The sequence below is a fragment of the Xiphophorus hellerii genome, chromosome 5, assembly GCF_003331165.1.
Source record: "Xiphophorus hellerii strain 12219 chromosome 5, Xiphophorus_hellerii-4.1, whole genome shotgun sequence".
NCBI lineage: Eukaryota > Metazoa > Chordata > Actinopteri > Cyprinodontiformes > Poeciliidae > Xiphophorus > Xiphophorus hellerii.
Window position 1 is genome coordinate 6,834,685 of NC_045676.1, and position 12,787 is coordinate 6,847,471.

The 12,787-nt window shown below is 38.9% G+C and overlaps 1 protein-coding gene across 3 annotated transcripts in view; it reads right to left on the reverse strand.

The window, feature by feature from the left end:
* Positions 1 to 748: 748 nt before the first annotated feature.
* The window catches only part of myom2a (myomesin 2a), a 34,247-nt gene continuing 22,208 nt past the window's right edge, over positions 749 to 12,787 (reverse strand). For all 3 annotated transcript variants that reach the window (XM_032563357.1, XM_032563359.1, XM_032563358.1), the window contains 20 exons: positions 11,731 to 11,918; positions 11,523 to 11,649; positions 10,432 to 10,610; positions 10,238 to 10,352; positions 9,357 to 9,516; positions 9,051 to 9,157; positions 8,904 to 8,948; positions 8,680 to 8,816; positions 7,394 to 7,538; positions 7,195 to 7,254; positions 6,216 to 6,283; positions 5,995 to 6,108; positions 5,819 to 5,906; positions 5,697 to 5,735; positions 4,579 to 4,684; positions 3,909 to 4,072; positions 2,977 to 3,013; positions 2,877 to 2,899; positions 2,606 to 2,661; positions 749 to 1,396 (listed from right to left, as the gene is read on the reverse strand). In XM_032563357.1, the coding sequence (XP_032419248.1) occupies positions 911 to 1,396; positions 2,606 to 2,661; positions 2,877 to 2,899; positions 2,977 to 3,013; positions 3,909 to 4,072; positions 4,579 to 4,684; positions 5,697 to 5,735; positions 5,819 to 5,906; positions 5,995 to 6,108; positions 6,216 to 6,283; positions 7,195 to 7,254; positions 7,394 to 7,538; positions 8,680 to 8,816; positions 8,904 to 8,948; positions 9,051 to 9,157; positions 9,357 to 9,516; positions 10,238 to 10,352; positions 10,432 to 10,610; positions 11,523 to 11,649; positions 11,731 to 11,918 (2,444 nt within the window). In that variant the 3' untranslated portion in view covers positions 749 to 910. The remainder of the gene's footprint in view (positions 1,397 to 2,605; positions 2,662 to 2,876; positions 2,900 to 2,976; positions 3,014 to 3,908; positions 4,073 to 4,578; positions 4,685 to 5,696; positions 5,736 to 5,818; positions 5,907 to 5,994; positions 6,109 to 6,215; positions 6,284 to 7,194; positions 7,255 to 7,393; positions 7,539 to 8,679; positions 8,817 to 8,903; positions 8,949 to 9,050; positions 9,158 to 9,356; positions 9,517 to 10,237; positions 10,353 to 10,431; positions 10,611 to 11,522; positions 11,650 to 11,730; positions 11,919 to 12,787) is intronic.

Genomic DNA, 12,787 nt, shown 5'->3' on the forward strand with positions numbered 1-12,787 from the left:
CTTATTTAATGGAAATCAAAAACATTCGTTTTTTCAGACATGGCGAAATATTGATGCAAATTTGTAATGAAAACGCAGCTGCTGTGGATCTAAAGTATTTGGGTAAATATGAATTCATTTTCCTGTCATAACTTCTTTTTAAAACATAATAATGTAATATTTTTTGCTATTTTGTTTTTACTAAAAGCTGGGAAAACTGAGCGCTTTAGTTTGTCTGCATGGAGGATTAAAGCTGGTGTCATTTTCCACCCCCAACAATAATGATTTCTTGGCAATAAGGGAATAAAACAAGATGAAGTCGTTCAACTGAAACCGCTCTAACAAGGTCTGCTTATAAAACATTAACGTGCACTGCAAAAACATAACGTTGTCTAGCTTCTAGTGCAAATATTTTAGTACACTTGAAATAAGACGAAACTAACTTAGAAGTAAATTTTCAGCCACATAGGTGCGTGTCTTTAGTAAATAATTCCTTAATATAGATTTTTTTTAAGTGCTATTTCCACTGGCAGATTATTTAACTAAAAACACATGAAAAATGTCTTGTTATAAGTGAAATAATCTCCCAGTGGAACTAGTGCGTTTTCATCCATATTAAGGAATTATTTACTTAAAACATGCACCTTTATCTTGCTGAAAAGTTACTTGTTAGTTTTATTTCTAGTATATCAAGATATTTGCACTATATGTAGACCTATAATACTTGGTAAGATTTTGTTTTTGCAGTGTAGTAGACATTTTGTTTCTCTTTTTTCTTCCTTCTCTTGTTGTGTAGTGAATGTAAAGCTTGTATTTAAGTATAAGCAGCAGTTTTTAATTTTTAAGCTAAAGAAACTAAACATCTCCCATTTTCAGCCTCCATGTTGCCAGCAGTGAATGTTTTGCTCTCAGACGTCGACGCCTCTTCCGCTCACTTTCTGGGTGGGGTGGGAGACTTCATGAAGCGGGGCGGGGTCGGGGACTTGACGCTGCGGGGAGGAGTGGGCGACTTGGTGCCAGGGGTGGCGGCGGGGGCCGGGGTCGGGCTCTTCATGGACTGAGCCGGGGTCTGGGGCTTGGATGGGGTCGGGGTCTTGGAGGGTGCCGGGGATTTTGGCGCCACAGGCTGGGCCGGCGGCGCCGTTCTAGGCTGTCCCAGTTTGGGCTCGGGGATCGGCTCGCCGTGCCGGTAGACGCTGACGGTGATCTCCACGAACTCGCCGCCGTACTTGTTCCGCACGTTGATGCTGTACTTGCCGGAGTCGTCGGTGGTGACTTTATTGATGACCAGGCTGGCGAACTTCCCGCCGTCGAACGTCACCCTGGTGTGCTCGTTGGAGGCCACTTCCTGCTCGTTTTTGAACCAGGTGACCTCGGGGGTCGGCTCGCCCCATACGGTGCAGGTCAGGCTCAGAGACTGGACAGAATTTAACGTGATATAACATGATAACAAAACTAAAAAAGTACATTTTACATGATTCCTCCCCTTTATAGCTGTAGGTCTTTGGCGTATGGCGACATGCGCTGAGAATAAATAATTCTGTGTTTTCCTCTGTCTCTTTTAGCTAGCTGCAAAGCTAACGAAAATGACATGTTGGGAAAGGCTAAAGGATATGACACAGAGGGAACGCCCTAGCTCAGATAGAGGCTAACAAAGGGACTCACAAACTTTTGCTTGATGCCATTTTGTCCTGCCAGCTCCTAAAGGAAGCATGAGAAATGGACCAGCTGTATTTTGGTATTAATAAATTAAATTATGAATTCAACTCACTGACTCTTCTTCAACCTCATACATGAAGAACTCAGCATGGAGAACAGATAATTCTCCTTATCTCAAGTTTGGCAGCGATTGGTATCAGAGGAAATACCAGTTTGATAAACTGGTTATAGATCTATTTACTGTCTGCCTTATTTTCTGTTTCCCCGTCTGGGGTTTTGTTTAATAAAACATCTTTTACAAGAAAAACAAAAATAATTTTAAGGTATTACCTTCAGAAAACCAAAATGAAACACTTTTTTATTTTCTATTTTCTCTTACAGTTTTGCAGTTGTTTAGCTGATAGTCTGAGACTTCTGTGAAAACAGAAGAATGTCTTTAAAAATGTGTTTTTGTCTGTTGACAGTGAAGGATGTGAACTGCTTTACGAGATGTAACTGGAATCTCTCTGTCTTGGTCTGGAATAACGAACCCAGAAATCCTTACTGACCCTTTAAACCAGTTTATGCACTTGAATCTGTTGTGGAAGGTTTTTGCATCATAGTAAATACTGCAGCAGAGGAAGGCCAGACCTTGAATTTAGGCAAATCCTGGCTTCAGATTATTCCAAATTTTGACTTTTTGATTGAAAAGGTTTTGGGATAAATTAAATTTGCATAGTTTTATTTTAAAAAAAGAGGGTGAAAATGTTTTAAAATCTAAAATTCAGCAGTTCTTGTTCTCGTTTTGTGTCTTTTTTTATAAGTATGTTGCAGCCCTGATGCTATTTTGTCTCGCTCCAGCATTCGTTCGTCAGGAATGCTGCTGCAGCAGTTCAGCGCTGACCCTTGACCTTCTCAGCACAGAGCTGATTTTACCGTGCGAAACAAACATTTCTTTAAGGTCGGTGCGGGCCTGAAAGCCTCTCACCTTCTCCTCCATGATGGTGACCACATCGGGTAGTCCACCCACCACTCTGCCGCGGTCTGGAACAAAACAAACATCAGGACTCAAAAACTCACATAAAGAACAAACAAAAACCCATTTCTGGAGCTCAAAGCGTGATTAAAATGTTGGTAAAAGTCCTTTACTTTAGGATTTCTACCTTTTTGTGAGTATAAAATAATAAATAAGCTAAATTTAGTTATTGTGAGGGAATAAATACATGTTTGGTGTCAACATTAAAAAGAGATCTACTTACTCTTCTCAGCAAATGCAGCTGCCCTAAAACCCAAAAGGTTCAGTGTTATTAAAATGATTTGGATCCATATTGACAAATTATTATTTTCCAAGCGACTTACTTAAGCCGTAGATACTCTTCATAGGCATCAGTGTATGCTGTGAAAACAAAATACATAAATCAATATACACATCACTGAACATGCTGTAAACATTTCATTGTTAAGTCAGTTAAAATGTCGCAGTTTTAAATCTTTTTTTTGTTAGTGTTTTTAAAGGCGACCTGTAATGAAAAATTTATATTTTCCACATTTTTGTACTTCCATATATGTTTCTGTTGCTTCTAAAAAAAGCCAAGGCGCTTAAAACAAACAATTAGCCATCTTTTGAAATTACAAAATGGTTTTTGGTGTCTGGAAAATTAGTTGTTTCAAAAACCTTCTGACAAATCAACAAATCAGATCGCACTGAACCGTTACCTAGCAACCCAGAAAAGCCCAGCCCGTCACCAAGCAACACAAGCCGAGTTCATAAGATGTTTGGTCAGTTGGTTTTACTGCTGTATGCGCAGTACAATGGCTGCTGGAAAAGACGACTGTTTTGTTGTTGACTTGCCATTCAGAAACCATTTGCTGAGTTCTTATTGGTTGTGCAGGAGGCTCTACTTTTGCTTTTCAAAAATGTACTGTTGTATAATTGCGCACCTGTTTGCAGCCATTTTCATGAACGAGTGTAGACGTTGAGTTGTGGGCGTTGTGCGACAACTTATTTGTATTTAAAGTGACTAGAGGCCCTAAAGCTCAAGATAGGCAGAGCTGAGCAGATTAAATCTCATTATCTAAGAATGATTTTGTGGAAAAAATGTGATGAACATGTTTTGTTTAGCTGTTGTATTTATCCTAACTTGTTCAAGGAGCAAAATAGTTTGTCTTTAAAGAGAAATCAGTAGCTCTGCTTTGAAATGTGGTGCAAAATCCCTGATTGGTGCCGCTCTAATCGTAGATTATATATATTTTTTATAGCTGCATGTGTAGAGGTGGAGGTAGTTTAATACCTTGTCCTGAGAGGTCAAAGGTCCGGGTGTGAGTCGTAACGCCGTCGGAGATCTCAATGGCGTAGTGACCCTTCTCCTTGTCGGAAGGATCACAAATCTGCATCCAGGCCATCTCTGCAGTGCCGCCGATCCTCATCTTCTCAGAGGACGCAATCTTACTGTCCCTGCAGTCACACACACACATCACTACTAAGACTTCAAAAACTACACACACACATATACATATATATATATATGCTACTTAAACTTTATGTTTAAGTAGCATAAAGTTAACATTTTCCAAATCAGAAGTAAAGCAGTGCTGTGCAATAAGAACTGGTTTGTGTTGTTAAGGTATGTAGGTGTGTACTACACGGTTGACTGTATGTCACAGAAATTAAATGAGCTCTGACACTGTTGATGTTGATAAGTAAAACAAGTCTAACGTCAGCAGAGGGTTCTCAAGCTGCAGACACTTTTTACATTAAAGAAGAACTTAATAAATCAGATAATACTAGATATTTGTAATTAAACTGAAACATTTCAGTGTAAAACAAGCAAAAAATCTCAAATTCAGCCTCATATTTTGATCCAGATGTTACTAAATCCTGACATGGAAATGGATGATGATTTCACGTCTGTTTTTGCGTGTTAGTGCTTAATAAGTTGCGTGTAAACTCTGGTGATGTACTTGTGCTTCCAGACAGTCTTCATCTCCTCTGTGTAGTAGTTCATGTAGCACTGCAGTCTGATGCCCTCTGGAGTACACTGCATGACCAGCTCAGAGGCAGACGCGCCTGGAAACACACACACACACGCACACACACCCCCACACCCACCCCCACACACACACACACACCCACACACACACACCGTCAGGAACCAGGAAGACAAACACCAGCCACCGACTCAGAGGGATTTCTGTCAAGCTGCTCTTCTTCTGCACCAGAAATCTACAGTGGCTTCTTCTCTCCTTCCTATGAAATGTACAACAACTTTTCCAATTGCATCACGATCCAAGACATAATCCAATTTACTGGTACTGCTGACAGTGGTGTGTTCTCATAGTGGAACATTCGGTAAAGTCCAACTTTTCATTAAATGCATTTATTCAGTGTAAAAAAAACAATTTTCTCTTTAAAACCCCTTAAATTTTCAGCCATTTTGACCCAAAATGCTTTAAAAAACATAAATCATGCTAAAGTTGTGAGAAACAGATGCATCTGAAGGAAGTTTCAGATTATGTTGGGTTGTGGACTAACTATTTTATTGGAACTAATTGTGGATGTAAAAATAACATTTTTGATCAAGATTTTGAACAAATTTGCTGATTAATTTCACAAACATAATTGCACAGAATAAAAGTTCTGTTTGAAATCCAATGTCTAAAAAGAGTTTGATTGTAACTGTATTTATTCTATTCTATTGTAAAACTCAGTTCTTTAATAGCTGCTTTGACTAGATGAGAATATTTTTAAGCTTTTCACCAACAGAAGCTCAATTTAGGTTTGGAGTGAAATAGGAAGATTATATGGAAAAGCACCAAACAGCTTCCATGCAGCACGGTGGAAGACGTGTGATGCTGTTAAATACCAACAACTGGTTATTGAGTAAACACTAGATGTAAGTGAACATTAAGAGTCTAAATAATTAAGACATAGACAGACTTTATTATCATCAACTGAACATTTAAAATGTACATAATGAGTGACATTTGATTGCAAGGCTCCAATAATAATAAACAAGTTAATAAATAAGAATAAAAGGTACCAAAATAAAAAGATTATATTAATAGCAGGTCAAACTTACCAGCATTGCGAGCAATTGCATTGATGATGTCATCAAACACTGAAAATCAAAGAGGAAAAACTGAATCAACACATATTTTAACTTTTAAACAGATTAAACAAATATCACTCTGTCATAAATACCTTTGCCAGAAATGTCAAAAACAGAAGTGTCCTTTCCTTTGTCGTCACTCAGAACGGCTTTGTAAACGCCTTGATCTTTTCTGGAGAACTTCACAAAACACAAACAGATTTTTATCCGTCAGCAGCTGCATAATTTCCCTTTAAGACCTAAAGAGGTTGATATTCATTGTATTTACCAGAGGCAGAGGAAGAGCGCAGGATCCAGACATGACGTTGGGCGCAGTCTCAGGAACAACCTCATCATCCTCCTTGTACCAGTGGAAAACCGTGTCTTTTTTTACGTTGGCCACCTACGAGCACAGGCGAAAACCGATTCACCTCAACCGCCGAGATAAGGTGGGAAGCTGGTGAAAGTTGACATTAAAATGCATAAAAACATGAACTAGAAGCCTGTTACCTTGCAGGTGAGCATCACTGTGCAATCCTCAGTGACGGTGAAATCAAGATACTCAGAGAAATGTGGACCTGCAGTGGAAACAAAATGAGAACATTTCTCATTTTGGGTCTGAAGAAAGGCAGCTATCAATGAAAGATGCATTAAAATTAAGGCTGCAACTAACAATTATTTTAGTGGTTGACTAATTTATTGATTATTTGATGATTACTCAATTAAACAGATTTTTAAAAACTGGACTTATTTTATTAAATTTACTTGCTTATGAAGTGGCACATCATGCAGATTTTTCACTTAGCCGCAAACTTATATTATCACAACATTAGAAAGACATTAATAGATGTAAATACACAACAATTCAATTCCTTTTTAAAAAAATAATACATATTTTATTGCATTAAGTGCAATAAAATAGCATTTCTTTAGTGCACACTTGATTATTTGTACCAGTCTGTCGCAGGGCAACACAGAGACAGACAGGACAAACAACCCTACACACTCACACCTAGGGAGAATTTAGAGAGACCAATTTACCTAACAGTCGTGTTTTTGGACTGTGGGAGGAAGCCGGATGTACAGAGAGAACATGCAAACTCCGTGCAGAAATACCCCGGGCTGGGAATCGAACCCAGGACCTTCTTGCTGCAAGGCAACAGCTCTACCAACTGCACCACTGTGCAGCCCCCCCAAAATAAACCTTGTGGGTCAAATAAGACTGAACTTAAGGGGCAGTATGATCTAAAATCAACCTTTTTTAGCTTTACATCATGTTATAATATTATTATTGTTATAATATCATTATAACATAATGTTATAATAACATGTTTTGATTAATCGTTAACTGTTTCGATTAATTGAAACAGTTAACGATTAATCAATTACTGAATTATTTGACGATTATTTCAATCATCGATTTATCTGATTGTTTCAGTCTTAATTAAAATACTAAATTAAAATACTAGCCAACTCCCTGTGCTTTTACCTTGCTTCCTAATGTGCTCTTTCCTCTGAAACTCGGCCTCCTTCAGAGCTGCCTTGAACGCTGAAAAGAAAAACAGCAACATGTTTTTCATAAATCCACCAAAAGTTGAAATACTTTAACAATACCAGAGTTTACCAATACAATAGCTTTTCTCAGGTGATGTTTTATTTCAGAAATGTTGACCTAAAGTCAGTCTCACCGTCTCCCACCAGCACCAGGGAGCTCTGGGTCTTGGCTTTGCCGTCGTTGATCTGGACGGTGTACGTTCCCTCGTTGGCTCTGGTGAAATGATCCACGGTCATCTGGATGACCCCTGAAGCAACATCATGGTTGATCTTCTGACCCTGAGCGAAACGGTCATTTACATGCATCAGCGTTTGGTTTACAGTAAGGATTGAACAGGGCAATAAATCTGGACTCCTGCTGCGAGGATCTGTTGATTGTGTGATCTTTGGTTTGGTGTTGTATGTTTACGTTAGAGGACTGAAACCAGGGAAGTCCTGATCTGAATCCTGAATTGAGTCCCGATTGGATACATTTAAAACATGAGGGGCAAGGAAACCTTGTTTTTTAAATTTTATCCATCTTATTTATCACTTAACATAACACTGAGACTTTGTAAATCAAAGCATTTTTTTGTTAGAAAACAAACGTTGGGCAATTTGAAAAACTGTATTTACAAAGTAGTTTTTCATGGCAGCTCTCACTGCTTGCTGTAACCGCGGCGCTGCAGGTGTTTCCTGTTTTGTTGCTAAAGTTTCCAATAAACCAGAGAAAGTAGCTGGACTTGTCACTAGTTATTGTTTTAATTTATCATGCGATTAATTGATTTACTGCTTATTGCGACAGGCTTGAGTCTGACTCTGTTCCACCATTTGGGTTTAGAACCAATATACAGATACAGCTCTGGAAATGATGAAGAGCTACTGCACTGAACCATGTTGAAAACCTCCTGGTTGTTCCACCAAATATTGATTTCTGAACTCTTCATGAGTTAAAATATTAGTGTTGTTGTTTCTAAATGAATATGAACTTGTTTTCTTTGCATCTTTTTCGTTATTTTGACCATTTCTCATTTTCTGCAAATAAAAAGTAAATTTTTGCTTGGGATTTCAGAGACATGTCAGTAATTCATAGAATAAAAGGACAAAATTCATTTTACTCAAACTTATACCTATAAAGAGTAAAATCAGAGAAATTGATCATTTTTAGCGGGCTCTTGATTTTTCCTAGAGCTTTATATATCTGATCTCTGATTAGGATGTAACGCCCGATTCCGAGTCTGAAGCCATGTCATCCGACCTGGACGTTCCTAATTGCAACCAAGTGAAACTAAAGCAGATTGCTTGATAAGGATGAGGAGTGTGTATTCCTTTCATTTCTTTGAGCAAAAATGTCAGATTCAGTGAGGTTTCATACTATCACCCTAAATAAACACAGCAGAACGATTAGCACGTCGTCTGATTCTAAAGTGAAACGTTTTACCTCCCCGCTGGTAACCGCTTTGTCGTTAACGATGAACCTGTAGGAAACAGACGGAGACAGCTTGACGGCCTGCAGCCAGAAACGCACGTGTCCCTTCTCCAGAATCTCATAGTTGAGGTTGTGTTTCAGAGGAACGACTGCACAGAGACAAAGACACGCAAATGCACCAACATTTGGTTAAAGAGGAAAAAATAACGCAGCAGGTGTGATGGCAAGACGTTTACCTGGATGTCTGATGGCGTAGCTGAGCTCAAGCATCGTGTTCAAAGCTAAGGAACAGATCCAAGAAAACAACCAGGAAGTCAGAGTGAACCAGAAGAGTCTGAACTGAGTACGAACTGGTTCTGAAGGTTCTGAAAGCGATGACCTACCGTCCTCAGTCAGGGTGTAGCTGGATGAAACTCCATCGGTGTCTGTGACGACCACAGAGTATCTGCCCAAATCGTCCTTATCAGGATTGGTGAAGGTCAGTCTGGAGCTGTGAAGCACAGAGTCATCACGCTGTTTAATATACCAGAACGGCCTCCTCACTGTTATGACCTAGAGGGGCAGCATTACATGTTTTCCAGGCTCCATTTTATAGCACAGTCAAGTAATTATGTCACCTTCAGTTGTTGTAAAAATGCTATATTCTGCACAGATATAGACGTTTCCCTCCTGAAAGAGAGCAAGCTTACGTTCTGCCCTTTGCTGTGACGGTGGCTCTGGGGCAATCACCAATGGGCTTGTAGTTCTTTGACCACTCAAACTTGGATGTTTCACAGATCTCACAGGCCTCAAATGACAGGAAAACATCTCCGGTCTCCTCGTCCACACCGGCTACGATCTCCGTAGTTCCTGTTAGTAAAGATAAACAGATATGTGTTAGCATAAACTATATAAATAATATCTGCTTTTACTTAGAGGGGCCCTTTTATGCAAAATTCACTTTTTTTTTTACTTCCATTTGGGTTTCGACTGCATCTAAAAACCGTCCAAGTGCGTAGAAACAGCCCATCAGGGTGTTTTTTGGCAATAAGTTAATGTTTTTTGGTGTCTGGAAAATGACCTCTGGAACGTAACGTTATAATCAGCAAGCAGTGTGCTGTTACCTAGCAACCCCAGCTAAGGCTAACCGTTACCTAGCAACCGAAGCTGAATTCCAGGATGTTTGGTAAGCTGGTTTTACCAATGTAAACGGCTGCTGGAAAAGGCAAGGGTTTTGTTGCTGACATACCCTATTTCTGCTTTTCAAGGATGTACAGTTGTATAAATGCTGTTTGCAGCCATTTTCACATGCAAGTGTAAACGTTGAGTTAGGGGGCGTGGTCAGCAGCAACTTATTTGAATTTAAAGTGACAGGATGCCATAAAACAGCTCAAAATAAGCAGAACCAACTTGACTAAAATCTCAATATCTAAGAACGATTTTGTGCAAAAAATGTAATGATCAGGTTTTGTAACTATCCTAACCTGTTCAAAGAAGCATACTAGGTGATCTTTAATGAAACATAAACATACTAATGTGAGATTGCATCTAACATACATGTTACGGGTCGGCAGCGTTAATTTGTTGTTACCTGGAAGAGCTTTGGCACAGACTGGCTCAGACAGCTCAGAGGTTTTTCCAACTCCCTTTGAATTGACAGCACGGACTCTGAAGACATAGCTACTCCCTTCCTCCAGTCCAGTCACCTGTAGCAAACCATGTGGAGCTGCTTCAAGGTGCTAAATCAAAACTGGAGTCTTATAGATGACTCCTCAGGTCTCCTACCTGCAGGTAACGATGACTCACAGGGTCTCCATTCAGAGTCACAAACTCACTTGAACCCTTCTTGGCCATATCCACAAAGTATCCAGTCACAGCATCGGCTCCAGTATAAACGGGAGCTTTCCATAGGATGACCAGGGACTGACCTCTGACCTCCCTGAAGCTCAGGTCATAGGCCGGGCCTTTAATAACACAGAACAAGCAGGTTCGCTCAGGAACACAAAAGATAAAGCCTGGCAAAATCCAAAGTTTATTCCTAAATAGGACATTTACAGAGAACCTTTTTTAACATGTAAATGCAGGGCCGGATTTAGTGGAATGTGGGCCCTGGGCTACTGCAGGTTTCGGTACCATAAACACACAAATGTCTGACAATGTCAGGATTCATCTGACCCAACTTGGTAAAAGTGGTTCAGGGAGCATGAAGCTTTGTATCGTAGTATCAGCTTTGTTGAATAATAATTGAGTGAAACGCAGTAGGAGTCTAAATCATCCACATCTGTCACACAAGATAACTCATCTAGATACTAAAACTCAGTAGTGTCCTCAAGAGGGGGTGGAGGGGGGCGAGGCCCCGACTGGAAATAAAAAATAAAAATTGACATTTTATTTTTCATTTTTGAAAATGAAAAATATCTAAAAATAATATATGCAATACATATGTAGAGTTTTAATTTTATTTTTAAAAATAAAATTAAGAAATGTAAACATTTTTAATTTTATTAAAAATATATTTTTTATTTTTAAAAATTTTAAATAAAACTAGGAATCAACTTATAAGTAAAATTTTAAAATTTGAAACATCTACTTATAATCTACTTAAGATGTACTTGTAGGTAGATTACAATTTGACAAATAAGTAAAATATTTTTTTTTAAATTAATTTTATTAAAAATATATATTTTTTAATTTTAAAAATTAAAAATAAAATTGAAAATCAAAATATATACACATGTACACACATTTTCTGGGGTCACCACTCCCAGAACCCTGAAGCTGCTGTAAAGGTTATTATTGATCCAGCCTGATTAACAATATTACACTAATTAAAAACCTCAGAGGAACTGATTAATTAATTACAAAGGAACCGATACCTGGCTGCTCCATGGTCCAAGCTTCACATTTCAGTGGCGTACTGGGAGCTGATGGTAGACCAACACCAGCTAGATTAGCAGCCTGGATCCTGAACTCGTAAAAAGTTCCCTCTGTTAGATTGTCCACCTAAAATAACAAACAAAGCTTGATTTTAATTACAGTTAAAATATAGCAAGTCATTATTTTTCGATGCTTCAGCAAACTCACAGTGCAGATCCGTTCAGTGACAGCAGCCAGGTTGACCTCCTTCCACACCAAAGTGTCAGCGTCCCGCTTGTCGATGTAGTAAGCCTTGACCTTGGATCCGCCGCAGTGTTTGGGTTTCTTCCAGGCCAAAGTCATGGAAGAGCCGTCACAGCTCAGCATGGTGATGCCGTACGGCGCGCTGGGAGTCGCTGAAAATGTCACAAGTTCCCATTTGAACTTCAAACTTTTCACACATTCTCTTCAGGATTTGTACAGTAGTTTTAAAAAGCATTTTAAGGGGCGTGCCCTGGTGGCGTAGGGGATAGCGTATTGTATTGTGATCACATGTGCAGAAGGGGTTTCTGATGGGGTGAATTGGGCATATGCCCAGGGCGGCTTCTCCTCAGGGGCGCCATGAACTGTTATACTGGTAAACACTTTTGTAGTGAAATCTGTTGCCTGTTTCTTCCTTGAAAAGCAATTATTTCACAAATGATAGGACTTCTTATAAAAGTTGCGCAAATTAATTTGTTTCTTGGCGTGCAATAGTGTTATTAAAAAAACATTAATTGACAATTGTGCAGTGAAATTTGTGTCTTGATTAAAATGCAACAGAAGAAAACAATTATATAAGTGACAAATGGTGCAATTTATTACAATTGTATTTATTTTCCACAGTATTTATTTTTTGTATTTGTATTGTATAGACACATTGCAACGTGACGTCAAGCGCACACGATTCTGCTGGCGAACAATGACTACCATTGGTTTTAGCTGCCAAGTTGTCATAACACACTAAATCTTAAATGTACGTAAAAGACAAGGAGATGCAGTGCTTTGTTACTAGATAACAAGGTCAGGAAAAAGTTTTAATTTAAAGAAAATAGCAAGGGACAGTGAAGTAGGTCAGTTATGCTAGCTTGACTATGACAACCTTAAGACGTAGATGTGCTGTGGAATTCTGAGTTTCAGTTCCGTTAAAAATACATCAAAAAAACTCACCAACTCTGACCGATCATCAGTAAATTAAATTAGCTAATCTGTCACCTCTATGCTGAGACGATGACTAATTAATATC